At 41.8% G+C, this 27,827-nt stretch overlaps 2 protein-coding genes across 4 annotated transcripts in view; both read right to left on the minus strand.

Annotated features, from left to right (window-relative positions):
• Cog3 (component of oligomeric golgi complex 3) overlaps nucleotides 1-24,616 on the minus strand; it is a 52,288-nt gene extending 27,672 nt beyond the window's left edge. Inside the window, exons 1-12 of one of the 3 annotated variants that reach the window (XM_011245092.2) lie at nucleotides 24,243-24,553; nucleotides 17,031-17,177; nucleotides 13,544-13,605; nucleotides 12,319-12,453; nucleotides 11,659-11,733; nucleotides 10,514-10,606; nucleotides 9,482-9,607; nucleotides 7,941-8,021; nucleotides 3,876-3,919; nucleotides 2,889-3,015; nucleotides 1,954-2,045; nucleotides 573-712 (exon numbers count right to left, since the gene is read on the minus strand). In XM_011245092.2, the coding sequence (XP_011243394.1) occupies nucleotides 573-712; nucleotides 1,954-2,045; nucleotides 2,889-3,015; nucleotides 3,876-3,919; nucleotides 7,941-8,021; nucleotides 9,482-9,607; nucleotides 10,514-10,558 (655 nt within the window). In that variant the 5' untranslated portion in view covers nucleotides 10,559-10,606; nucleotides 11,659-11,733; nucleotides 12,319-12,453; ... (1 more) ...; nucleotides 17,031-17,177; nucleotides 24,243-24,553. Of the gene's footprint in view, nucleotides 1-572; nucleotides 713-1,953; nucleotides 2,046-2,888; nucleotides 3,016-3,875; nucleotides 3,920-7,940; nucleotides 8,022-9,481; nucleotides 9,608-10,513; nucleotides 10,607-11,658; nucleotides 11,734-12,318; nucleotides 12,485-13,543; nucleotides 13,606-17,030; nucleotides 17,178-24,242 lie in introns of all 3 variants that reach the window. The other 2 variants (NM_177381.3, XM_006519148.4) reach the window with 2 other exon arrangements.
• Nucleotides 24,617-27,511: 2,895 nt separating this feature from the next.
• The window catches only part of Slc25a30 (solute carrier family 25, member 30), a 29,504-nt gene continuing 29,188 nt past the window's right edge, over nucleotides 27,512-27,827 (minus strand). Inside the window, exon 9 of the mRNA XM_006519456.4 lies at nucleotides 27,512-27,707. Coding sequence (XP_006519519.1) covers nucleotides 27,699-27,707 — 9 coding nt within the window. The 3' untranslated portion in view covers nucleotides 27,512-27,698. The remainder of the gene's footprint in view (nucleotides 27,708-27,827) is intronic.

Here is a 27,827-nt window from a genome sequence, read left to right on the forward strand (position 1 = left end):
CGCGTGGCGCCCGCTGATACAAGAGGCACACAGACCATCTCAGAAGAGGCTTCCAAGGACCAAACCATGCTCCCTACTGCCATCTAGTCAGGAGGTGACAGCGGGGGAGGCAGTGGTGATGAGAGAAAAGCTGCTCTTCACTGAGACTGAAGATGATGGAACGCTACTACCTACGGATGCTAAATAACCCCTTGTTTTCAATCGAAAGCAGGAAGTAAGTTGACTCCAGTGTGATAGATCCCCAACAAAAGCCAAAATTCAGTTTTCTCTGGATTCCGAAGCCAAAATGGAAAGTAACAGCTTCAATTACTGATTTCATTGACAGATTTTAAATCCTTATCTGTTTGTACCATTAGATGGATCCAGATGGAGACAAACCTTTATTGGGAAAGGAGGGAGATTTCAACCCAAACTCCAAAACATTAGCCTTCTACTTGAAATTTTTAAAACTTAAAAACATTAAGTGTATATTCGAGGCTGTGAAGAAAAAAGTCCAATTTTTTTTTCTCACACTCACTGAGCCACAGATACAATGACCAAGTCCTTTGAAGTGATCACTTCTGCGTATTTACCGTTGTGCTGTACGTGGTCTTCAAGCACTTCGTTTTTAAGAATCCCACAGAGCTCCGATAAAGTCTCTAAGTGAATGACATGGATGATCAAGGGCCGGAACACATCATACAACGACACGCACAATTTCTCCAATAGCTCACTGAAAGGAAGGACAAAATGCAGTTGTTAATAGCTAGATGTTCGGGATTTTTTTCCAATATGCAACTCCTCTAGCCAGAAAGAATAACTATCGACTGGAAAATGGTAACTGGGCACACGCTCTGAGTGAGGAACAAGAATCAGTCCGTAAACTACTTTTGCTCTAGAAGCTCAGAATCAACACTTAAGATGTAACAGTTCATTCAAATTAGATGCCCCCAACAAGTCAACTGTTTACAACTTTTATTTTAACACTAATTTTATATTGCTTCAAAATATAAATTATTCCAGCACACATTATTACCTTTTATACTTTACATCACTGCAGATCAGTTACTCCCATACATACCAAACACACGTTCAAACTATAAAACAAAACAAAACACTAGCCAGGCATGGTGGAGCACACCTTTAATTCTAGCACTTGAAAGGCAAAAGCAGGCAGATCTCTGAGCATTCAAGGCCAGCCTGGTCTATAGAGTGAGTTCCTGGACAGATAGGACTACACAGAAGAATCTGTCTCAAAAGAAATTCACAAAAACAACCACCAAAATAAAGAAAAAAAAAAGGTTTAAGGAAAAAAAAACCAAAAACAACAAAACCTCAAGTACTTTGGGCCCATACCAAGTATTCTGAGAAATTTTCAGCATTTGAAGAGACAAGGTTAGGTATCTATGTTCTTCAGACTGCTAACAATACTATTTTACATACAGTACTTCAGTGAGGAGCCACCATACAAAATCAGGAAATACATTTTTCTCCTCCTCAATATGAGTCATAATCTTGGGATCTTTGTGAGACAACCAACACGGGAGAATCAAGTGACTAACAATGGACCTGAAAATCACTTTTAAAAAACGATTATCAAAAACACATGTGTATTTGTAAGTACTGCTCATCAGTTAGCCACACAGAATTTCCAAACTAGAAGGAGCTACTATTCTTGGTGTAGATAAAGACTCCATATCCCAGGGCTCAGTTCTTAGACTTAGACTTCTTGTTTTCATCCCAGGATGTCTCCAAATACTACAAAAAATATGAAAGCATGCTTGCCTTTCACTACAGGCATAAAAAAAAAATCACAATCAACAATATTCTATTTCCAAACACAACAAAATTCAAACACTGCAGTTAACTGTAAAATATATTAGAATATATATAACACATCTACAATATATTGCTCTACTATTGTCAACAGCAAACTGAATCTTATCCACAGAGCTATTCCATGTTATCACTTACTCTAATTTTGATGTTGGCTTTGTGAAAAATTCATTGTAAAGTTGGTGCTCATCTTGGCAGACATGGACCATAAAGGCACAGCCACTGCGAACCTGCAATAAACAAACACATTCCACCTATAAACACGCACATTCTAGCTCCTATAAAATCAACTATACTTTATTTGCAAAGAGATTACACACATATATTCATATGCAACTCTGGAAAATTCAAAGTGGGTGGTTCTCAATGGATTACTGCAAAATAGGATCTAATTTTTAATTTCTTACACTACTTTTATTTACTTTTATTACTTTACTTTCTACTTTTATTTTCTAAACTCTTGATAATAAACATGATTTTCTAGATAAAAGGGGGTACTTTAAAAAATAACTTTTATGTGTTTTTCTAAAGTATGAATTAAAGTCACACTAAACAAAAGGCCATTTATGCATCAAAAACTACCCTGAGGCCTGGTGGCACATACGTGTAATACCAGCCATCAAAGGCTGAGGCTGATAAGCAAAGGCCAATCTAGGTTGCATAGTGAGACCCTATCTTAAACCAAAAAAAGAAAAGTAACACATAAAAATTACATTTTAACATAAATCCACAAACTCTGAAACTTCACCTTTCAAAAATGAGTTTAAAGATGCATTCAAAGAATACGTACTTATAAATCTTCATATTAAAGAGAAAAGTGAGACTATTTTACAAAGTTGAAGGATGAATTCCCAGTATGGGAAATGCTGATCTGGGAGCAGAACAATATCAGCTCACCGAGTCTAATAGGACTGACTTTCCCCACCACGCTGCACGCTGCAGAAACAAGGTCAGAGGCGACTGCCAGCATCAGGAGCACAGTCAGACTTGGAAATGAGTGCTGATTGATAATAAGGTGAGCCAGCGTGTCTCAAATAGCAAAGCACGGGACCAGTCTACCAGCAGGCACTCACCAAGGCACAATGGTCTCTGTTGTTCTGGCTGGTTAACTCTGTGACAGTGTAGGCAATACTTGGGCCCAAAAGGAGCTCCCGCTGATCAAGGTAACACTGGTGGATGTCATTGAGAAGGTGCTGGTATCTGATGGGAGGCAAACAGAGAACAAGAGGAGAAATGCTGTGTGACTCCTCCTCTCCTGTGTGGAGGCTGGATTTACACAGACACACACAAGACATGAAAGGAGAGGGAGCAGCTGGGGACAGGAGAGACCTACTAATGAACAGAGAGAGGGAGGGTATGGGAAAGGAATAAGGTCAAAGTACAAGAGATGGCTGAATTAAAAAAATATCTTTATGAGCCCATCACTACAGACAGTGAATATATAATACTATCAACTAGAAAAAATAGTAAAACTGGAGTATATGTTGTATAAATTTTTATTTGAAGTGCAAAACTTAAATCTAATCCTAAGCTCCGGAATAGATTGCCAGGCTTCTAAAGCCACAATGGTGGCCTCTCATTTGCTCACATTAAAAACATGCAGGAGGGAGGGCTCAGCGGGTAAGAGCACTGACTGCTCGTCCAGAGGTCCTGAGTTCAGTTCCCAGCAACCACATGGTGGCTCACAACCATCTGTAATGGGATCTGATACCCTCTTCTGGTGTGTCAGAAGACAGCTGCAGTGTACTCATATAAATAAAAAATAAATAAATCTTTAAAAAAAAAAAAAACACTCAGGAATATAGACATAGACCAGAAACCACAATTAAGTGATACAAAAGCCTGGTCTTTTCAGGAAGGATTCTTTGCAACAGAGAACTCACACCTGCCTGACTGAGGAAGACTATCACCATGATAAACTTGCTAAGTCACGCCTGAGACTCTGCTCTCTAAACAGACTGTTTGGCTGAGAACAGACAGGGAGGCAGCTGCTCAGAAACTGCCAAGAGCAAAAACTTGCGATGGGCAGGACAAGAAGACAAGAGCTGCTGAGTACTCACTCGGGTATCTTTTCAGATCGTTGCTCTATCTGTTCAATTAGAGTCTGTGAAATAAAGAAAGACACATTACATGTCCACATGTCTTAACTGTACTTTCCATTGCTTACTGGTTATATTAGTATCCCTCACTTAAGTAACAATGTGAAAAAGTTAAAAATCACAAAAATGGCATATAAGAAGCAATCATGTTCAATACCACAGTATATATTTTTCAGGGTTCTTATATTCAATTAGCATATTTCTTTTACTTCTTGCTTTTTTCTTTAGTTTTCTTTGTATGTTTGGGTGCTTAATCCTGCAATGCGTATCTGTTCATGTGAGTCCCAGTGCCCATGGAGGTCAGAGGAGGGCACTGGACCCTGAGACAGGAATTACAGACAGTTGTGAATACCATGTGGGAGGTGGGAATCAAACCTGGGTCCTCTGGAAGAGCATTCAGTGTTCTTAACCAATGAACTATCTCTCCAGCCCCATATTTTCTTTGTAATCAAAGCCAGAATTGTACTCTATACTTAGCTCTATAATCTGATGAATAAATGTTTTAATAACATTTCATAAATATTTTTCTATCATTAAACATTTATTAATAATAGACCACAGGGGGAAAAAGGCACAGAAAGTCTTATATACCGCCTGGTACCTACTAAATATCAAAAAAAAAAAAAAAAAATATTGCAAACAGCATTTAAAACATTACATAAAGCCGGGCGTGGTGGCACACGCCTTTAATCCCAGCACTCGGGAGGCAGAGGCCGGTGAATTTCTGAGTTCGAGGCCAGCCTGGTCTACAGAGTGAGTTCCAGGACAGCCAGGGCTACACAGGGAAACCCTGTCTGAAAAAAACCAAAAAAAAGAGAAAAAAATGACCTAAATCCGGCTATGGTGGCGCATGCCGATAATCGCGGTACTTGGGAAGGTGAAGCAAAAGAGCACTGGGGAGCCCAGGCGGCCTAAGCTCTGTAGTCAATGTGACGCCACCTGGACTACATATATGGCAGTATCCTATCTCAAACAGAAGTAGCAACGAAAGTTAAATAAATGAATGCAACACTGCAGGAGATGGTTGTATATTATCCTATAGGTAGAAGTGCTCAAAATTAACTGTTCTGTCCAGCACTGTTTCCAAAGACGCATAGCCACGAATTCCCAGTCTGGTGTCAAAGAGGTGCTCTGCTCTATCAGAGCCCAGACAGGAAGGCTCACCTCTCTGAGGTTACATAAAGCAAACTATATCATGAGTATCTAATCTTTTCTCTTGTGTATTTATTTTTATGTGCATCGGTGTTTTGCCTGTGTGTATGTCTGTGAACCATGTGTCTGAAAGAGCCACAAGAAAGTATCAAATCCCCGGGGACTGGAGCTACACATTCGTGATAACTGCAGCTAAGAACTGGACCTACACACTCTGGACCAGCGGCCAGTGTTCCTAACCACTGAGCCTTCTCTCCAGCTCCCGAGTAACTACATTTTCCAAAATTATGTTCTGTCTTACTGACCTAAAGAAATCTTTCTTTGGGGCTGTAGACAGCTCAGCAGTTAGGAACTGGCTGTTCCTGTAGAGGACACAGGTTCAATTCCCAGCACCCACAAAGCAGCTTTTACAGCTGTCTGTTCCAGAGGAGCCATGGCACCAGACATGCACGTGGTGCACATGCGGTACACATATATAAGTATGCAGGCAAAATACCCATGCAAATACATAAATAAATCTAATTAAAAAAAAACTCCCTGTAATTTTAGCTAACAGTATATTCCAACCAATAAACTACACTGAAAAGAACAGACATTCCAAATGTAACTATCTCCAGCCAGGGCCAGGACAGCTCTCCGTCTTTCTAATCTCTTGTGGTTTGGGTGTATTTTGTACTCACCCCGGACTCCCATTGAGGGTACTGCCAGCTAAGTAGTTTATGCCTTTTATCATAAAATAAACGCAACTCCACCATGTACACTAACTGTTTTTTTTTTTTTTAAAAAGTGGTAAAACCACTGATGATTGGGCAATCATTTTATAGTCACCCACTACACTAAGTCCTCTTTACACCATTTCCTTCTGAATCAAATCTTCAATACTGGCTTTTAGCTAACAGACAAAAGAAGCCAATCAGGCACAATGCAAATCTCATCAAACTCTTCCTCAGTCTTCTACATAAAACCAAGTGTCTTCCATCTGAAAAACAAAATTATTGTCCTTTAACTGGCTGACTTTCAAGGAAGAACATGAAGTCCTGTCAATGAAAGTGTAACATTCCTTCTAGTGACAAAAAGAACATACATTGGGCTGGAGAGATGGCTCAGCAGTTAAGAGCACTGACTGCTCTTCTTGAGGTCCTGAGTTCAATTCCCAGCAACCACATGGTGGCTCACAACCATCTGTAATGGGATCTGATGCCCTTTTCTGGTATGTCTGGAAACATACAGTATACTACATACATGTACTCACATACATAAAATAAAAATAAACCTTTAAAAACGTAAAAGAGAAAATGAAGAGTGGCTTAAATCAACGATCTGGCTGGAAGTAGGAGCACACTCTTTGGTTTCAGAACTGTGAAGGCAGAGACAGGCAGATCTCTGTGAGTTAGAGGCCAGCCTGGACTACAGTGTGAGGTGTGAGTTCCAGACCAGCAAGGTCTCACAAAGGTCTCACAGTGGACCCCTGTCCAAAAAAAAAAAAAAAACATACACGTGCAAGCGCCACTAAACTCTCTCAGCTAGTATAACATAAACAAACACTGGTTTTTGACCATTCCTCTCCAATTGTGATTTAATCAGGGCAGCTATACAGACCATTCCTTAAACACCATAAGGCACAAACCTGTCCTCATACAGTCATTACCAGAGCCTGTCCAGCCCCTATGCCTCTCCTGAACGGCTGCAAACTGCTTGCTGAGGGGCCCTCCACCCTATTTGTGGATTTCTCATTACTGTAATCCACTTCTACGTGTAATCTCTGAGATGGTGTCTGACAAAGCCTTCTCCGCCTCAGGTCAGCCGCTTGTTCTCTACTTTTCATGAACCAGCCTGTCAGCCTGTTGGCCTGCCGGCCTGTCGTGCAACACGCCTTGTCGCTTCTCCTTCCCATTCCCATCAGACTCTAGCAACCCTGAAGTGCAATTACAGTAAACCTCAAGGAATCCCCTCAAATGCACGTCCTTCTGTCTCTAAAAGCCTTCCCTGTATAACATCCTCAAGGCTGCTATAAATCTGAGCTTGATTCTTTTTACATCTGTTTAGTGAGTGTGTTGAGTGGCTTCATGTCAACTTGACACATGCTAAAGTCACCTGAAAGAGGAAACCTCAACTGAGAAAAATCCTAAGATCAGGTTGTAGGCCAGCCTGTAGGACACTTTCCTAATTAGTGACTGATGGGGAAGGACCCAGCCATTATGGGTGGTATCATCCTGTATACTATAAGAAAGCAGGCTGAACAAGCCACGGGGAGCAAACCCATAAGCACACTCCTCCACGGCTTGTGTATTAGCTCCTGCTTCCAGGTTCCTGCCCCGTTTGAGTTCCTGTCCTGACTTCCTTTGATGAACAGTGATGTGGAAGTGTAAGCCAAATAAACCCTCTCCTCTTCAAATTGCTTTGGTCACAGTATTTCATCATAACAATAGTAACCCTAAGACGTGTGTGTGTGTGTGTGTGTGTGTGTGTGTGTGTGTGTGTGTGTTAACTGTGTACATACATCCTGCAGAACAATAGTAACCCTAAGACGTGTGTGTGTGTGTGTGTGTGTGTGTGTGTGTGTGTGTGTGTTAACTGTGTACATACATCCTGCAGAAAGTGGTCCTGTCCTTCACCAGGGATTGAACTCAGGCCATCATGCTTGGCAGCAAGGCCCTTTAGATCTGAGCCATCTCCCCACCCCTTCCCCACCCCCAAATCTAAGCTCATCTCGTAACTGCCCTGAGCATCACAGGAAGGGTGAAGGGTTTCCTGCTCTGGAGACTTGAAGTGCCTTCCTCTCACTCAAGTTCATTTCCTGGGATAAGTAGAGAGTAAGGCACAGGAGGGCTGAAACTGTTCCTAACAACATTCAACATGTGTCAACAGACTTACTCTGACTTTAGGGGCAGCGGCTCGAAATTTCACATAAAATAGTGTGAAGGCATTGTCTGCATTAGGGACTGATGAGGGGTCCTGAAGAAACACAGGAAAGAAAGACATTAGCAAAGGCATCATTGCTCAGAAAAGGAACACAAACCTCTTCATCCATCTACTGCGTGGCCTCCATGCCTAGCAAAGCTTAGAGAAGAAAACCTCTAAAAGAAGCTATATATGTTAATATTGCTATAGCTATCATCTAATTAATGGTGCTATCATCTTCCCTTTAGAGTTAAAATGTATCCTGTGTTACTTGAATTTGGCAGTAAATACGACTGACTTCAGACTTAAACTGTTACTAACTGAGTGTAGGACACTGGGCCAGTTTCTAGCATCTCAGTGCACGTCCTTGGAGACCAAGGTTTACATTTCCTTCACTGCTTCCCCCTGCCGAGGCGGGGACTGAGGTCCAGGCCCGGGCACACTCTAGACACTGCTCTACCTCTACACACAATGCAGCCTAGCTTTAGTTTCCTGTAGTTTTACTTTACCATGTGACAGGCCTCACTGAGTTAGTTATACAGACTTGGCCTTCAACTACTTATCCTCCTGCCTCCGTCCCCCAAGCAGTGTGGGTCATAGGTCTGTACAACTGAAAATTGAGTTAAATAAAGAAATAAATGCAGCCTTTGCAGCTTTGTTTTCTTGGGAGAAAAATCTATTCAGCGACCATCCTAGATAGCAATACTCTTATTTTGTAACCTGGTCAGTGTGTGTTACTTTTCTACCTAGCATATACTAACTTATAACTAGTTTTCTCATCATTCCTACTAGCTATTATTTCTAAATCACTGTGACAGCTAGGACCTCATGAGCTCTCTTTTTCACCATCAGTTTCTAATATAATACTAGACGTAAGGGCATACTCAATAGACATATGGATGTTGCAGGGTATGATGGAAATGTCTGCAATCCAAGCATCCACGACGCAAGAGGACCACAAGTTCAAGCCCAGGCTGAGCAGCACAGTGATGCCTTGTCTCAAAACCCCATGGGCTAAATGAAGTCAGTGTGCTTCCCTGGTGTGTCCAAGGGTGCAGTCAGAGCATGGTAACAGTTATCCATGGCCTAGGCCATGCATTCTGACGGCAAAAGTCCAGTAACTATGAGCAGAAGCCAACACTAGTTGATAATCTGTAGAATGAAATGGAAGCTACTTCTTACCTGAAACATTTTTTTTTTAGCTTTTTCATAAAAATGTTGGTACAAAATAAATCAAAAATGGTAAAAGTGAGTAAGTTTAAATGGTGGGTAATTAAAAAGTAATTTTCCTCACTTTAATTTTTCCTCCTGTTGCTAGGGGTTGAAAGCAGACTTTATAACACCAGGCAAGGGCTCCACCAGCTGAGCTATCTAGGATACAGCCATACTTTTCTATTATAAAACCTACAGCATAGATTCTTACTTAATGATATAGTATTAGTTCAGATAAAGATTGTGGAAGGCAAATAAATCAAATATAAAAACCAAGCTGACATTTGGATCAATTAACTCACCCTTTTTAGTAACTGATTTGTGAGAGTCTGCAGTGTGTTCACAGTATATGTCTTCATGAGGTGCAAAGCTTTAGAAAGACATTGTTTAAACTTCAGTAAGTATACAGGATAATCTTTAAAATTAGGCTGTAAAACAAGGAAATTTACAAAAGAGATAAACATTAACAATTAGCAAACTGTCAATGACAACCAAGGTGTCCTCTATGCAAAGCAATACATTAAGTTCTGCAGATTATTAGCTCCATAAAGAAGACAACTTGAATGAATGACTTGGGACACAAAGTAGGGGCTCAGTCAGCATTTGCAGCTACAAGCAATTAAATGTCACTGCCCCACAAACTTGGAGACTAGTGTTACGACCCTACTAGACACGAAAGGGAGTTAGCCAAACTAAAAACAGCAGGAAGTGCTTGGGGGAATCAAGAGAGGGATAAAATGAAAGGGCTTGTCTTCTGGGCATCGCCTGCGCCCCCACCCAAGCAATCTATTTCCAAGAGTATCCATAAACGAACATGGGAACGTCACATCCTTAAGGAGGATAAGGCTGGATCAGTGAGGGCCTTTTCCACTCCAGGGATTCTCAGAAGCCAAAAGTACTGTGTTTACCACAAAGAACAGCAACACAAGATGCACTCGCTTTCTTCATCACATTACAGACATGTAATCATCCCTCAGTACTCACACAGCACTAGTTCTAAGATCCCAAGGGTAAGAGAGTACTCAGATACCTTAAATAAAATACCTCCTCCCTCATACAGTTACTTATGAGACTAACATGACATAGCTGCTATGGGACCGCTATTATGCTGTACCATTCAGGGAATAATGAAAACAAGGAAAATAGGCTGTATACATTTAGTACAAACAAAAGGTAATTTTTAATCTTTACAATGCACAACTTTTTTAATTCACACAGGAGAAAGCTACACAGAGAGAGCTGACTATATTTTTTCCACTAGGAAAAAATGATTGTATAGTCTAAGAGACATAGTAGAAATGTTAATATTTTTAAAACATAAAAATATGACTTACATGCGATGAAATATATGTTATACAATCATCTAACTTGGCCAACATAGGGATAAATCCTTCACTATTCACAGACAACGTAGGGGAATTCAATTTCTTCAAGTAGAAGGAAAAGGAACAATCGATTAACAGCAACAAAAAAGTAAACATTAAAAATTATCAACTAAAAGGTAACATTTTTAAATATAATAGTGTACTTTTAGGGTAATAAAACAGCCTTGAACAATCTCTGAAATATCCTCAACTGTGGCCCATGTGTAACAACCTAGTTAGTGTCATCCTAGCAAAAAATAAATAAGCAAGCAGAAAAGAGTCCCAGAGATGTTTTTGCTATGCTGCTGTGCAATGCTAAACTGAATTCTACATCTCGGACCCAGTACCCCACTTTCTATCACTTCACAACAATATGCCTGCATTTGGTCACAGTCCACGTTCTTATGGTTAAAGGATCAACTAGCAGTCACAGCACTTGCGAGCAGGCTCATGGGACCCTGGGTTCAATTTCCAGAAAAAAAAAAGAAAAAAAGAAAAAAGGCCAACTATTACTATTACTAGGCAATTATTCTTTCTTGATACTAAGGTGACCTGCCAACGAGCCAATTCACACAGCATCCCAGTCTAAATGGCTGTCAGCTTTACTTTTATGTTTTTAATAGTGGACTATAGTAATTACGATTATTTTAATAACTTACTAATATGATTTATAAATAATTACAGCCAACTCACAAGTCAGAAACATAGAGATGTAACTTACTCAGAAGCCCTAGTTATCTGCTTTCTGGTGACTACATGGATCTTCAAACTGAACATGAGAGTTAGCTTAAAAATGTGTGGACGGGATTATAGAAATTCAACACAGCAACATTTAAAGCTGGACATTTATTGTCCTAATTTTCACAGCTTATAGGGAAAATGCTAGAACAGGCAATCAACCAGTCATCCAGTCACAATAACTCAATTTAAGAAATCCTATTTGAATTACATAGGGAAAATTCCAAACTTATAACAGTGTATCCATACTTAAATCAGAAACCACCTCAGTGACCAGCTATTAAGTTCAAGTATCACTTCATATGCTTGAAGACTACTACAAAGGGAAATATAAAATAAGATATCACTAACTTTACAAAAAGGTACAAAGCACCTACTGTGTTAATCGTCTCCAACTCATTAAAATAAGACAGCTTCTGTTGGATGTGCTCAGCAAGATCAGCAAGCTCCGACTCACGTGTTAAAAAGAAAAATCAATTAATATAAAAATACATAAAATCAGTACTCTAACATCAAAATTACTTTGAACACATTTATATTTGACATTTTAAGTTTAAATCGGGTATGACTTCGGAATCATGATCAAGAAGTTGTGCACCCATCAACAAGAAGACTATAATTACTATTATGTGGTCTTTTATAAAATAAGTGTCTTTTAAATTATAAGTGTCTTTTAAAAACACAAAAAATAGAGAAAATTCTGAAATAGAGTAACTTCAACACTCTCTCTGCGCAACCTCCTCAGGCAGACGGTTACAAACAAAAACCCACCCTGAGTGCAATCACTCTGCTTATCTGAAACTGTCAGTAGTAAAGGACAGAACAAAATAACCAGTACACTATGTAGCTGCACCTATAGAGCAAAACAAGGAAGTCTGCCGGGGCTCTGCCCCCTTTACAGCAATCTGCATGTTTAGCACAGTCTCATACAGAGCAACCTTCATGACCTACTCAGAAGTTAAGAAAACCAAAGTTAAATAGCATTCATCACTAATGGATTCGTCACTGACCCTGTCTCTTCCCTGATTCCCAATTACCTGTTCTTTTAGGAGCTGTTCACAGGCTTCATGAAGAGTTCCTGTCTTATTGGACACAAAAAGATACTGTTTCTGCAACGACTCCTGATGCTGCAGAGCACTGTTCACGTCATTCAGTATAGCATCACACTGTTCCTGAAACCCAGACAAGTAATCCCTCATCTGTCTAGAAAACAGAACCAAGAGGGGATTGGCAATAATATTTTCCCCCATAAGCATAGTCAATAAACAATAAGGTCTCATCTTGGTGTAAATCTGACCCACTGCTGTAAATGCCTAACACTGAGAACCACAGTGAAGCCGCCCATACACTACCTCACTGCCAAGGAAGACAAACACTGACAACATAAGCAACAAAAGGAATTCAATCGCCTTGGAGCCACAACCTGGTTCCTTGTATGTATCACTGGTGTCAACCTCCAAAGATGGGACACTAGGACATCCCAAGACAGCAAAGAAGGTTACTCCTTCAGATAGCTGCCACCTTCAAAGGCCACCCGATGTGAAAAGAATTTTGGATTTGAGACTAGAAGACCCTGGTCCAAACTGCAGTTCTAAGCCTAAATGACATTGGCAATTAATGTGTCCAAGCCTCAGTCTGGCCATTTGTAAAATGAGGATGACAACGTTTCTTGATGATCGGCTATGGATAAAGTGGGATTGTACATCCCTGACACACTGCCTAGCAATAACAGCCATGAGTGGACCAAACGTAGTAGTGCACACCTTCACTCCCACCACTTGGGAAGTCGAGGCAGGCAAATCTCTGTGAGTCCAAAGCCAGCCTGGTCTACATAAGTGAGTTACAAGACAGACAGGGCTACAGAATAAAACTCTGTCTTGAAAAAACAAAAACAAAGCAACAACAAAGACAGTAAATAACTGTTAACTGATCACAAAAGCAGAGCCCATGATCTAACCCAGGGGGAACTGCCACGGTCCTCCCTCCCCAGCTCGCAGCACACACTGGCATGCTCAGTCTAAATGGCCCTCATTAAGGTCTTCCTCCCAAGCATGCTTCTCCTGAACAATAAATACCTCAGAGAACTCCCACACAACTCTTGATCCACGTCCTTTCTGTGGTTCTTTCTCTAAAATCATTTATAATCTCAATCCTCACCCTGGCTAGTCTTAAGGAAAATCTTACTGTTAAGTTGTTTTGGTAACTTGAGATGACTATGATATAAAAATCAGGATAGCCAACAAATAAAGGACCCACACATACCTATATTTAGTTCCTTCATCCTGATCCATCTGAGTTTGCAGTTTTGCAAACCATGAGAAAAACTGGAAAACAAAGAATATTATTCCATCAAACAAACTAAAACAAATAAATGAATGAATTACATGGGAAAGTACAAGTTAAGTGGCAGGCATTACCTAACTGAATCTTATTTCTAGGGCTCAGCCACTAATAAGTAGCTTTGAGCTTTGTTAAATATTTAGCATCTATATGCTGGGAAAAGCAAAGGATATGAAAAGCACTGGTCATTTCCAGAGTCAAGTAAAGAGCAATATTAAAGACACACATAAAAAAAAAATAAGTGTTTTTTTTCTTAAGAAGCTAGAATCTGGTTCTTAAGTTTGCCAAATTTGAAGAATTAGCATAGGGCACTGGGTAAATATTAATATTAATGTTACCTATAAGAATTATATTAATGAGAATATAATCTTGAAAATCATGTAGTAAATTAAGTATGGACTTTGGGGGAACTGCAGGGATAGCCCTGTAGTTAAGAGCACTGGTTGTTCTTCCAGATGACCCAATTCAATTCCCAGAACCCAACTGTCTATAACTCTATAACTCTAGTTCCAGAGAATCCAACATCTTCTCGATACTGAGGGCACTAGGCACGTAACTGGTACACAGACATATGTGTAGGCAGAACATCCACACACAATAAGTAAAAATGAAAAGTGAAAGAGAATATGGTCTTATCTGCCCATATACCAATGTTATAAGAAATCATTCATTTCTTAAAAATAGATAAAAATCTGGCATGGTCATACATGCCTGTAATAGCAGCACTCAGAAAGCTGAAGCAAGAGGATCATGAGTTCAAAGCCATCCTGAGATACACCGGGGAAGGGAGAGGAAGGGAAAACAAAAAAGAAAAACAAAACAGGGAAGAGAGTTAATTTACTTGAGAAATTTGCAAATTTGCATGGGGGGGGGGGGGTGATGATAAAATTGTTTTTAGCCAAGTATGTTGGCACACACCTATAATTAAGTAGAGGTTGGAAGATCAAGAGTTCAAAGCCAGTCTGGGCTACATCAGGAATACAAAGCCAGCCCGTACTACACAAGATCCTGTCTCAAACACAAAAACAAAAATAGGTTCATAGCAGATTCATTTTTGATAGAAGTAGTTATACCAGTAAATACACTCTCCAAAACTCATCCGGCTGACATTTAAACTGAGCAAATTTTATCATATATAAATCATAACCCAGGACTACACAGAGATTTATCAGGAGTTAAAAGCACTGACTGTTCTCCCAGAGGTCCTGAGTTCAATTCCCACAACCATCTGTAATGGGATCCAATGCCCTCTTCTGGTGTGTCTGAAGACAGCTACAGTGTACTCATATACATAAAATAAATACATAAGTCATAAATCATAATCCAATATATTAGATGCTTCAAACTTTTAAAAAGAGTGTGCAAGTGTGAATTTACTACAGAAGGTTTGTCTTCACAGAAGGGGCATCTGTGGAAGGAGAGAAGGGAGAGAGAAGGGTCGGCAAGAGTGGGGGAAGCTAGAGAGGGCAGCAGGGTGAGGGCACAGCACAGGGGCATCAGACCAAGGGCCAGGCTGCGACCTGCTAGTTTACACGCACTAAGATGATATGGAAGGGGAAACAGGATGGCTTCAAATGTCCAGTGACATTCACAACATCGTTCAGGTGCACCTTCACCATTCTCAGAGCGGGAGTCAGTGCCAGAAGGTACAGGCTTTTCACCTACCTTGGCTAACAGTTTCTAAGCACTCACTGTGTGCTGGCTACACACTATATTTGCATGTGTTATTTAATTCTCTTAAAACCATGGGAGATAGGTATATAATCATCTAGCTTATAGACTCAGAAACTAAAGACCCAAAAAGGTAAATAATTTGCTAAAACTTACAATGATGCTAAGAAATGGAGCTGACTTTCAGACGCAAGTCAGCCTAACTCCAGCAGGAGCAGATATAGGTAGGTCTAACTATACAGCAGGAGCAGATATAGTTAGGCCTAACTACAACAGGAGCAGGTATAAGTTGGACTAACTCTCCAACAGGAGCTCTCCTTTGCTTTGCTTCACTGCCTCTCTTGACTTAAAATGCATATAATTCAGTATATCTGCTTTACGTTTCATTTGGAAATGCCTCCACTTTAACACTTTTTTTCGTCTTTGTTTTGGTTTTAAAGACAGAGCATCGCTATGTAGCCCAGGATGCCCTTGAACTTGCTATATCATCAGGCTGGCCTCAAACGGGTGATCCTCCTGTCTCAGCCAGCTCTAACTCTCCCCTTCAACTACTGACCATGACCAACCCTGCATAGCTCCCAAAATCAGAAGAGATCCAGTGTGTTCAGGGTGGTATAGGCATAGAGAGCTCTACTGTCTTAACAGGTCAGAAAGAATAAACAGGAAAATATCTATAGAAACTACTACACACTTAAATTTGCAATTAGCAGTAAGGAAACACCAAAATTGCATGCTAAATTACTGTAAAATAATTATAAACTTTTATCTAAAGAAAAATTTAGATTTTAAAACAAGTAGAGAAGGAGGTATGTATGCGTATCTAGAGGTACATATTTTTATAGAATTTATTATCTTTTTAAATTTTTTTAAAATTAGTATGAGTGTTTTGCCTGTGTGTGTGTCTTATACCTGCAAATATGAGAAGGGGGCATCAGATCCTGTGAGCAACCCGCTGTGGATGCTAGGAATCAAACCTGGATTCCCTGCAAGAGCAGCCAGTGCTCTTAACAATTAAGCATCTCTCCAGCCCTATGAGATTATTCTATTATCTTATATTTTTTATCTGCATTGCCAATACAATTGGGCAATGTCGTGGTCTGAATAAGAATGGTCTTCAAAGACACGTAGATTTGAATGCTTGGTCACCAGGGAGTGGCATTATTAGGATGTGTGGCCTTGATGTAGTAGGTGTGGCTTTGTTAGAAAAAAGTGTATCAATGGGGGTGGGTTCTGTAGTTTCAGACCCTCAAGCCAAGCCCAGCCCAGCATATCTCTCGTCCTACTGCCTGCCGATCCAGATGTAGAACTGTCAGCTCCTTCTCCAGCACCATGTCTGCTGTGTGCTCCATGCTTCCTGCTATGACAATGACAGACCAAACATCTGAAACTGTAAGCCAGCCCCAATTAAATGTTTCCCTTTACAAGGGTTGCCATGGTCATGGTGTCCCTTCACAGAAATAAAACCCAAACTAAGGTAAGTGATAAGGTCACTTAAAAAAAACACTCTCAAAACTAACACTAAACCAAGACTGTTCTACAAAGACGTGATGCTAGTGCCCTTCAGGGTGTCTAACCTTTGACATGTGCTATCATGTTGTCATCTGCAGGTGTTAAGCTATGTTCATAGATACCCTAGGATACATGTAGCCCCGGTGCAAGCGAGTTACGCCTCTTGCTTTAGCTTGTCTTGAGACGCCTAGAATAATTCAATCTCCCCAGAAGAGATGGTACTTTTTACCTGCTGCGCAGTCTCAATCCTTTCTTCTTCCATTCCTAAGGAAGTGAAGCCCTTTAACAGGATGTCTTCTGTAGAGTCAGGCACTACAGCAGTCAGCTCAATGGGCAGCGACTGGGATGCTAAGCTGCATACATCTTCAATTGGGAGCTTGAGAAAGAAAGCCACAAGATATTTAACTTCAACTCTCTTAAGTTAATGCAATTGTTTCTATCTTGTTTTGAAAAAGAACAGAGTATTTCCTTAAAATTTTCTGAAATCAGAAAATCTTGCCAGGCAGTGGTAGCACTTTAAACCCAGAACACAGGAGGCAGAGGCAGGCAGATATCTGTGAGTTCAAGGCAGGCCTGCTTACTTGGTCTACAGAACAAGTTCCAAGACAGCCAAGGTTACACAGAAAAACCCTGTCTTGTAAACAAACAAAAAAGAAAGAAAGAAAGAAAGAAAGAAAGGAAGGAAGGAAGGAAGGAAGAAAGAAAGAAAGAAAGAAAGAAAGAAAGAAAGAAAGAAAGAAAGAAAATGTCAAACAATACAAACATTCTCTACTAGGCCTCTCCAGGATAGATGTTGCTCTCAAGATGTAAAGAGGATGCCAGTGTCCCTCAGTAGCAAGGTCTTATTGTTGAGTCAGCTTCCTAACAGTGGGGGTGAATCTATGTAGAACCACACACATTTTCTCACTTGAACCTCTCTAAACTACCATAGAAAAAAAGAAAACCTGTGTGCCGTTGCCAAGTAGTGTGTTCTCTGCAGGATCTAACACAAAGGCCTGCCCAACCAACAGAATTAACAAGTCACAATCATTAACCAACAAACTGCCTCTTCCTACCACCCCATCCATGTATACCTCACCTCCAACAACAGAGAAGAGACTAGAAGAATCTCCAAGTTTCGAACCCCAGGAATGAGGCTTCCCTGGAACACCAATACAGCAGTCTCACTCCCCACTACTAACAACACTTCGACTCTGGTATGAATTTACCTGAAGTTCCATACCAGACAAGGTGGCTTTAGACCTAAAAGAAACTGGAAGCAGATGGCAGGGTAAGCAACAGGGCCTACAATTAGGATCAATTCTAGTTTTAAGCTCATGACATTTAAAGTCTTCCAACTAAGACATGACTCACAGCCTTAGAAAACTGTTTTCATCTCTGAATACAGACATTCCATCTGAAGACATGGCTTCTTTAAAGCTCAAGTAAGCCAGATGCACAAATACCCACTACTAACCTAGAAGCACATCTTTAATATGGGGAGGTTACGTCTGTGTTCACATGGGCCTGTACTCACATAACACACTACAGTAAAGACTGGTTTAAAGCCTCTTGCTGATGCATAAGCTGGTGGCATTGGAGAAATGAATGATTCTACTCCTCGATTTCTTCTCTTATCACATAAAGATCCAGTGCCCATACCAAGACTACTGTGAAGAGCAAAGAAGAAAGCACTGGCTAGTTCAAATGTTAGCAAACAACAGCCAATAGCAAACATGACCAGGAAGGTACACAAATGAGTCAGACTCAATATCCAGGAGGCTCCTAGAGAAATGCAAATGTCTTCTCGGGGCATCACAATGCACATAAACTCTTGCCAAAAAGTAGCATGAGCCCTGATAGAAAAGTACTGTGGCCCAGCAAAAATTAAAGTTCTTAAACTCCATGAACTCTATCTTGAGTCTGAAGTGGCATCAGCAGCTGTGTGCTGTCATTGGGGATTCTGAAGACAGAACTATAATGGAGATAAACAACACCTGCCCCTGCACCTTCCCGGAGCCACCGAGCCACCCCCATTGACCAACAAGGAGCTGTCTCCACAGAGAAAGGATGTCGCACACATACCCCAAGACAACACAGCATGTAGAACACTTAACATACAGCCTGCCACATAGTAAATACTCAACCAAGTTGAGCTACTGACATTAGAAGTACTTTTCATTATTTCTCTTAATAGCGACCATAGCGCTTTGTTACTTCTACTTAGGAGCAACAACAGACTGAGTGCACTGGTCTGAATCTACACTGTGTCTTGAGATCAGAATGGTCACTAAGCTGCCTTTGCAGTACCATGTCAGTACCGTCAGTAACAAACATCCCAGCACGCATGCAGGTCCACACCAGAATAAAGGCACCAAAAAGCATGCTGCTTGCACACCAACATGCAATTTACAAAGGCATGAGTATTCTTTTGAATTCTTTCATTACATTTACTTATCATCTCTGTGTGACCTCCCATGCATGTCACAGGACAACTTAAGAAGTCAGTTCTCTCCTTCCACCAGGTGGATCCCACAGATAAACTCAGGTCCAATCAGCTTAACCACAGAGACTTTTTTACTCACTGAGCCATTCTGCCAGCAAGCCTAAGGATTCTTAAATACGATCATAGCTCAGACTGCAGGATAACCATTCAAATTAAACCCCAGGGGAAAGGTTGAAGAGATGGCTTAGGGGTTACAAGCACTTGTTCTTCGCAGAGGATCCGGCTTCGATTTCCTGTACAAGGCAGCACACAGCCAGTCATAATTCCAGTTCCAGGTGATCTGATACCCTTTTCTGGCCTCTGTGGGCACAAACATGGAACAGATACATACATGCAGGCAAAGCACTCATTCACATAAAATAAATCAAGCCAGGGACAGATGGACACTTCCAGGGATGGTGGAGTAACTGACGCCCCGGTAGGAGGACAAGCAAATGGCTAAAAAGGACACTGTTACTGCTGTTACCAAGCACTGCAGTCTGCAAGGCAATGGAAGCATCTGGAAGCCACTGACTTAGGAAGAATTCACACCCCGCACCCACTCACAGGCCCTCCACTAGTCTGAGAAAGCAACAAGGTTACCTCCTTGTTCGGACCTGGAAGATGAGTGGTCGCTACTATGTGGAAAAGCGGGGCACAAAGCCCCACCCAGACCCTTCTCCCCAGTGAACAAACACCTTGAGGGATCGGGAGTGGTTACCAAATTCTGTCAGTCATGGAATACAGCATCCCATCATAGCTGGAAAAAGGGAAAAGAAGAAAGCTTCCATCCTGGACAACAGGGAAAAACAAAAAACAAACAAACAAACAAACAAAAACCCACATACAGGACCCAGAACATCAGACTCCTGCCACCAATGATGAGACAGACTCAACGGCAAAGGCCCACCTCCAGGGCCCAGGGCAAAGGACCTACCTAAGACTGAGGCTGGACTGACAACACAAAACTCCCAACTATTTTAGACTATCGAAATTCATAATATTTAGATCTTGTTTTGTTGTTAAGTCTTTACATTTATTTTTTTAAATGTACCATACATTAATATCTACCATTTCAAATGACATGTGCTCAGTTTACTGTAAACAAAGCCAAGACCAAAAATAAGTTATTTTCTAAGTTACTTTACCAGAGAAAACTAAAACCATGAAAAACTGCTCAAGATGTTCCAGACTCATTCTATAATCTAATCACAAATAAATATGACCAGGTAAGATCATATTTATGCAAGAACATTCAATCTGATTACTTCAAGCACAGATATTAATTAATTTTCAATCATAAGATCTTTAATTATGGGGCTGGAGAAATGGCTCAGCAGTTAAGAATGCCACTTCAATTCCCAGCACCCATCCAAGCTGGTTCAGACACCTGTAACTCGGGCTCAAGGGACTCCAGGGACTCTAACACGCTCTGCTGGCCTCTGTTGGCATTTGTCTCATGCACCAACACATACACACAGACACACACATACATACATACAATTAAAAATAAAATCTACAGCTGGGCAGGTGGAACACAACCCAGCATTCAGGAGGCAAAGGCAGGCAGATTTCCATGTTCCAGGTCAGCCAGAAATAGACAGAGAAACCTTATCTTGAAAAACAAAATGGAAAAGAATTAAAAATAAATAAAAATAAAATCTTTTAAAAAAAAAACAAACCAAACTTTAAATATCAGAAGCAGGGGGTCCCTGGTCTCTTTTACTAAAGAAATCATTTTCTCTCAAACTAAGTAGGAGAGAAATTATAATACAACCACCTTAAAGACATAGTACCTTAAAGAACAAAACAACTGGCTTTTAACAGCATAAGAGAAAATTACTCCTTTGGGTAGCTATGTCCCACTAAGTTCTTTTCACAAAATAGCTGAACTGGAGTGGCCAGTCAAGCGGGTGTGGCACTTGTGACTTCTCATTTTGAACAGATAGCCCAATCAGAGCCTCCCTCAGTGCAGCGCCTGGCTTCAGGACAGAGCAGACACACCATCGCACAGACATGAGCTTCAGGACAGAGCAGACACAGCACCACACAGACATGAGCACACATTTGGTTGACATGTTACAGCTTACACCAGCGGACATGCATACTAAGTAGCAATTACAGTAAACAATAATTGCATACTAAGTAGCAATTACAATAAACCACATAGCACTACCTCCCCAGCCTTAACCTGTCCAGGAAAAGACAAATGTCCCTTCTTCTCAGAAGCCTTCTTTTTTGGAAAATCCTGAACTGGAGAAAGTGATGTTTAGAATCAATCTGATCAATACTTGCCTCAATTGAACTGACAGCACTTTCTCTGATTAGATAGAACATATCCTTGAGGCTGGAGTCTCACTCAGAACCTTCCAAGGCACCAAGACTTTTCTTCTTATCTTCAGTCTTAGTGACACCTATACTAGCTCAAGATTCTAATCTGTTCTTTTAAAACATTCATTGTTTGAAAGAGATCTCATGAATAATGCAATCTTGGCAAGAAGCGTGCCATGGGCCATTTATGCACAAGAGGGCCTTTACTCTTCACAACTCCCCAGGAGATAAGCCTTCATTTCATAACCAAGAAAATGGAAGCATACAGAAGTTAATTATCATCTTGTAGGTCACAGACCTACAGGAAAAAAGTTATGGCATAAATTACAGATAGATTTCAAAGTAAATTTTAGCACTTCAACAAGAACTACTTAGCAGAAAAAAAAAATCCTTGCTGCTATAAAAAATTTGCCTCGACTACAAGAAACCAGTCTACTGTAAATTATTTTATTTAATACAATATACATAACTCCTTTTTTAAAAAAAAAAAGCAACTTTTCAAGATAAGGAGTTTTTTATTAGACTTACCCATTTTATATATGAATGTTTTGCCTGCATGTATGTATTTGCACCACATTCATGTCTAGTGCCCAGAGGTCAAGGAGAGAACTGGAGTTACAGGTCTATTGTAAGCTACCAGGAAAGTGCTAGGAACTGAACGTGGATCCTCTGCAAGAGCAGTGGGTGCTTTTAACCACAGAGCCATCTCCCCACCCCAAGAGTGCTTTTTTTCTTAGAAGTGAGAAAGCTGCCTTCTAAAGACATCTTTATGATGTTCGCTGACCTTTTGCTGAGGCTGAACACATCTAGATCACTAAAGCATCCCAGTTCCAACAGATTATGAAATAATGTATCTTATGAAAACATGAAGCACTACAGAGAAGTCTATGGAAGCATGCTAGTTAGATAAATTAAACCTGATGCACACTTTTCTCAACCATAATGTTAAAAGCATGGAACGGGGATGAATGGAGTCCGAGGTCATCCCATCAGACAGAGATCACTTCAGTACCAGGAAAGGAGAGCGATGAGGACATGTGCCTCTGAGATCCCGAAAGCTGGTGTATACAGGCTCCTTCCTGCTAGTTCTGAGACCTCCCCACATTCCTGGCCTTAAGGACATCCTCTCCCCAGGACCTTGCTCTGCTTTTTCTTCCAGCTACAACATGATGGGCCCAGCCTTTCCCAGGCCGGCTTCACGTCTCCATGTCAGCTCTCTTGCTAGGCTGTCTGTCACCTTCTTTACAAGGCTTAGGCCTTCTCTTCACTTTTAGGCCTGCCCTTACTTTTCTTCAGCCTCAACTATTCTGGCCCTGCCACCCACCCTACTTTACTTCCTATTTACGTCTCTATCCCTAATTCCTACCCCAGTGTAGACATATGGCAATGCACATTAAATGACAGCGTGAACTGATGGTAAGTACAACTGCATCAATACGGAAGGACCGTGTAAACCAGTAAGATGCCTTTTACTTTCAACCCTCTCCATACTCAATAAACGTGACACCAGCTTCGATAATGGGGCACAAAAATTATAAACAGACTGGGAACACACATAAGCCTGTTTCTGTAAATCTCTAGTATGGCACTTACCCAGCAATGGCAAAATCCTCAGTCTAGTCCCCAGCAAAACACACACACACACACACACACACACACACACCCCACACCACACCACACCCACTTATAATCCAGAACATAAAACATAGCCAGATCAAAGAACTTTCCACTTGCTCCCTCGTTTACTTAGGTCTATTTCCTGTATGGCATCCTGGAGGTGGGCAGAGAAACACACCTAAGAACACGTATTTTTACGGCACAGCACACAAAGGTGCAGAGAACGCGTCTAGTCACACCTCTAAAGTGTGAGGGCAGAGGTGAAGAAGCCAAATTCAATCTGCATTTGGACAGGATTACGAATCGTACAGAAATGGTTTCCAACATCAAAACTAACCACCACTGATAATAAAATAACCCAAAATTCGGCCTCGAAACTAGAAGAGCGTGTGAAACACATAAACAATCCAAAAAATAAAAGTACTCTGACCAGTATAACTGCACTGAATCACACCAACAGTAACATGCATACTGTCCCACTGGTAACTGGGAAAACGTTGACGCTAAAACCCAAAGCGCTACTTAATAACCGAGTCAACTTGTAAAAATAACTTTTTAATTTATTGCTTTGCTGTAGGTTTAATAAATCTTATCTTCCATAACCCAAAACCAGGAGTTCACAGCTTGGGGTGTGATAAATGAAATTGTTTCTCGGGGCCAGTTCTGATCCCCTCTAAGTGTCCCTGTTCCCCCGGGAAAGAAGCAAGCCTGATGCCTCCAGGATGCAGTTAACACAGACTAGCTGGACAGGCTCCTGGGAGGCAGGGCTACTCTGACACGGGGACACCAGGAGCAAGAAGCCCGGAGCAAGGCTCGGGCCAACCGTCCCACGCCGCTGGGGGAGGGCTACGCCCTCGCGTGGACGGCCACGCACCCTGGCAGGGCCACCCTGGGTCGCGGGCAGAGTGAGGCTGCTGACAGCAGGGCACACACGGGCCCCTCCCGCCGAACCCGCCACGGTGGCTCAGAGGACCGGCCAGATCCCCGCACGGGGCAGGAGGCCGGGCGCAGCCCACGCCCTCGCCTCACCTCGGCGGGCACCGGCAGGTTCTCCACGGCCGCCTTGAGCTCCAGCACCGAGTCCGTCTGCCTGTCTGTCAGCGGCGCCATCGAGTCGGGTCTCCCATCCCAGAGAGACAGCTTCTCGCGGGCGTCCCGCTCGGCCGCCGCCTCGGGCGGCAGCAGCAGCGCCGCCTCCGCCATCTCCGCAGCCCTGGGCCCCTCCGCGGCGCAGAACCGGAGCCCGACAGGCAGAGCCGGGAACTTCCGGGAGGACCGGGACTTCCAGCGCCGCAGCCGCGGCGGGGCGGGCCCGAGCGCCCTGACCCCGGAAACGCTTCCCCGGCGTGGGGGCGGGACCGAGGCCAAAACAGACGTGGCTTTCGACGGAGGCCAAACAGTTCCGGTTGAGGTGTACCTCAAGCCAGAGGGTAGGAGACAAGAATGGGCGGAAATAAGCTTGCCCCTACCGGAAGCTTCTTCAACATCAATAACTTTATGATAATGTGTTCTTCAGATTTGTTTTTGGTTTTCTTTTTAACAAGTTGTAAGTCATCCAACGGATTAGGAGAATTAATGAACTCCAAAGATCTTCTCTCCTGTCAGATGGGTTATGGATGCTTTCCATGTTGACATAGCAACCAAGAGCACCAAGTTTTCAAACTTACAACTTCCCTGTTAGAAAACTAGTTTGTGGAAACACAAATTCAAAGACAAACATATCAGGCCTCATTAATAATATCAAAAAACTGGGGGGGGGGGGGACCTAAATGTCCAACATTGAAGAACTGGATCAATAACTGTCTATCCAAACATGAAACTGCAAAAATTATTCTGCCATTTAAATCATGATACACATTTGAACACCTAAACAAATTATATTAGATCAAACCTAAATAATTGAATAAATATACTTTGTAAGTATATAAATTGAGTATATACGAATATAAAAAAAAATTGGGCAAAAAGGTGAAAAAGAGACAACCTTCTTCCTTACCAAGAATTAAAAAGGAAAAATGTAGAAAAATGAAGAAAATCACAAAACACTGAACAACATTCTTCAAAAAGGTCAGGGTAGAGAGATGGCTCGGGGCTAAGGGAACTTGCTGATCTTTCAGAAGACTCCAGTTCAGTTCCCAGCCCCCACAATATGCAGCACATTACCACCTGAAACTTCAGTTCCAGGAGATCCAACCTCCTCTTCTGGCCTCTCTGGGTACTAACATACATGTGGCACATGCAAACACACACATAAATAAATTTTTAAAATAAAAAGCCAATGTTTTTTTTTAAGATTTATTTATTTTATGTATGTGAGTATACTGTAGCTGTCTTGAGGTACACTAGAAGAAGGCATCAGATCCCATTACAGATGGTTATGACCCACTGTGTGGTTGCTGGGAATGAACTCAGGACCTCTGCAAGAGCAGTCAGTGCTCTTAACCTCTGAGCCATCTCTCCAGCCCCCAAAAGCCAATGTTTAAAAGAGTATCAAACTACTAAAGAGCAAGGAGTGACCAAGGAGCTCTTACATAGTGGAGACTACTGAATAATGACTTCTCATTGCAATGTGGTATCTTGGACTGATTCCTGGAACAGAAGAAAGGATAATTGTGATGAGACTATAGAATAAAATATAGAATCTTAATAAAGTTTGTAATTTAGGCATTGGTGGTGTTGTGCCAGCTTTGATTGTACATGGCTAGATAAGACAATAGTAGGAAAGCTGGATGAAAGACACACCTGAACAATACAATCTCTGGAGCCTTGCTGAAGTCTAACTTTATCTCAAGAGAGCTGAGTATGGCAGCTCATGTTTGCAATAACATCAGCAGGGAGGCTGAGACAAAGGGATTTCTACAACTTGGAGGCTGAGGTAGGAGAATTAGAGGCCAGTGCAGACCACAAAAAAGAGACTGCTGTCCAAAAAAAAAAAAATGTATCTCAAAATAAGAATTAATAATCTTATGGTATAGAAAATATGGTTCTAGCTAGGGACATGCCTTTAATTCCAGCACTCAGGAGGCAAAAGTAGGTGGATCTCTTGAGTTCAAGGCCAGCCTAGTCTACAAAGTAAGTTCCAAGACAGTCAGGGTTACACAAAGAAATTCTGTCTTAAAAAGCCAAAGAAGGGGCTGGGCGTGGTGGCACATGCCTTTGATCCCAACACCTGGGAGGCAGAGGTAGGCGGATTTCTGAGTTCGAGGCCAGCCTGGTCTACAAAGTGAGTTCCAGGACAGCCAGGGCTATACAGAGAAACCCTGTCTCTAAAAAAACAACAACAACAAAAAATGATTGTAATATAGTTAAGAAAAATGAAACAGCATTAGTAACCTATTGGCCGAATTGGCAGACTCCACCCCATCCCATCTCCCCTCTATCCTCTTCTCTTTCTTCAAGTCACCTTTGTGGTAATACGGTGTTACCCTTCCACTGCTATAACTAATACCAGGAATAATCAGCTTCTAAAGAGCACGCCAAGCTACTCTCTGAGTTACTCAGCCGAGCTCAGAGCACTCTTCCCCAGCCCTGAACAGAGGAGAGCCCAGCCTACTGCGCTCAGCACCATGAGGTGGCATGTGGATCTGGGATATATAAGAATGCTAGCTAGGCTTGGGTCTATGAGCAAGCCAGCAAACAGGGTTTCTCCAGGGCTCCTGCCTTTTCGTTCTTGCTTAAATTCCAGCCCTGACTTTCTTCAGTGATGAACTGTAACCTGGAAGGGTGAGCTAAAACACATCTTTCTTCTCCTAACTTGCTTTTGGTCAGGGTGAGTTCACAGAAATCAAACTTATTTCTTATTGGATTAAGGTTCACTCCACTGGAGGGGATTCGTGTCTGATATTATCAAGCTCACGGTTGGCAAAACCATGAGCCTCAGTAAGGAAGTTCCTGTTGGAATGACTCAAATGATTTATAAGCCAGAAAACTGGGGGCCGGGCCATGGCTCTGTACAGTCATGTGGTCTCCACCTCTTCCTTGGAGTGTCAGCGAGTCACTACGAACCAAACTCAGCAAGCTGGAATGGTTTTAATCCATCCCAGGCCCCATGCTTTGTAAGCATTAAGAGAAATAAGATGTTCAAAATCCTGGGTTCCATCCTCGGGGTTGTAAAGGGATGTGACAGAAGTTACCTGATGTTGCAGTAATCTCACAAGGATACACATATACCCCAACTGATCAAAGCCCTTGTGAGATACACATGCACATTGAATATACTTCAATTATACCTCAACCAAGGTGAAAGAAGACCTGTATGTAGTGACCGTAAGGAAAGTTCACTATGGCTGTTGAATTAAGAAACCTGGGTCAGTGGAGAAGGTTTCTGTGCAATAGTCACAGAGTTCTGTCGTCACAGGAGCCCACAATGCCCTGGTCCTGGTCCTTGTCCTGGTCCTGGGTGTACTTGTGGAGGCAGGCACAGAAGAATGATGGCTTCATGGCATCCAGCTGCCATCAGCTTCACGGTGGACAGATCAACTTGTGCTAGGCCAGCTGGGGAAGAAAAATGGCCACCTTTTTGCCTGCTTCTGGGAGCCACTACATCAGTGGTTCTCAACCTTCCTGATGCATTGACCCTTTAATACAACTCCTCGTGTTGTGATGACCCCCCCC

Source organism: Mus musculus, chromosome 14 (genome assembly GCF_000001635.26).
Source record: "Mus musculus strain C57BL/6J chromosome 14, GRCm38.p6 C57BL/6J".
Taxonomy (NCBI): domain Eukaryota; kingdom Metazoa; phylum Chordata; class Mammalia; order Rodentia; family Muridae; genus Mus; species Mus musculus.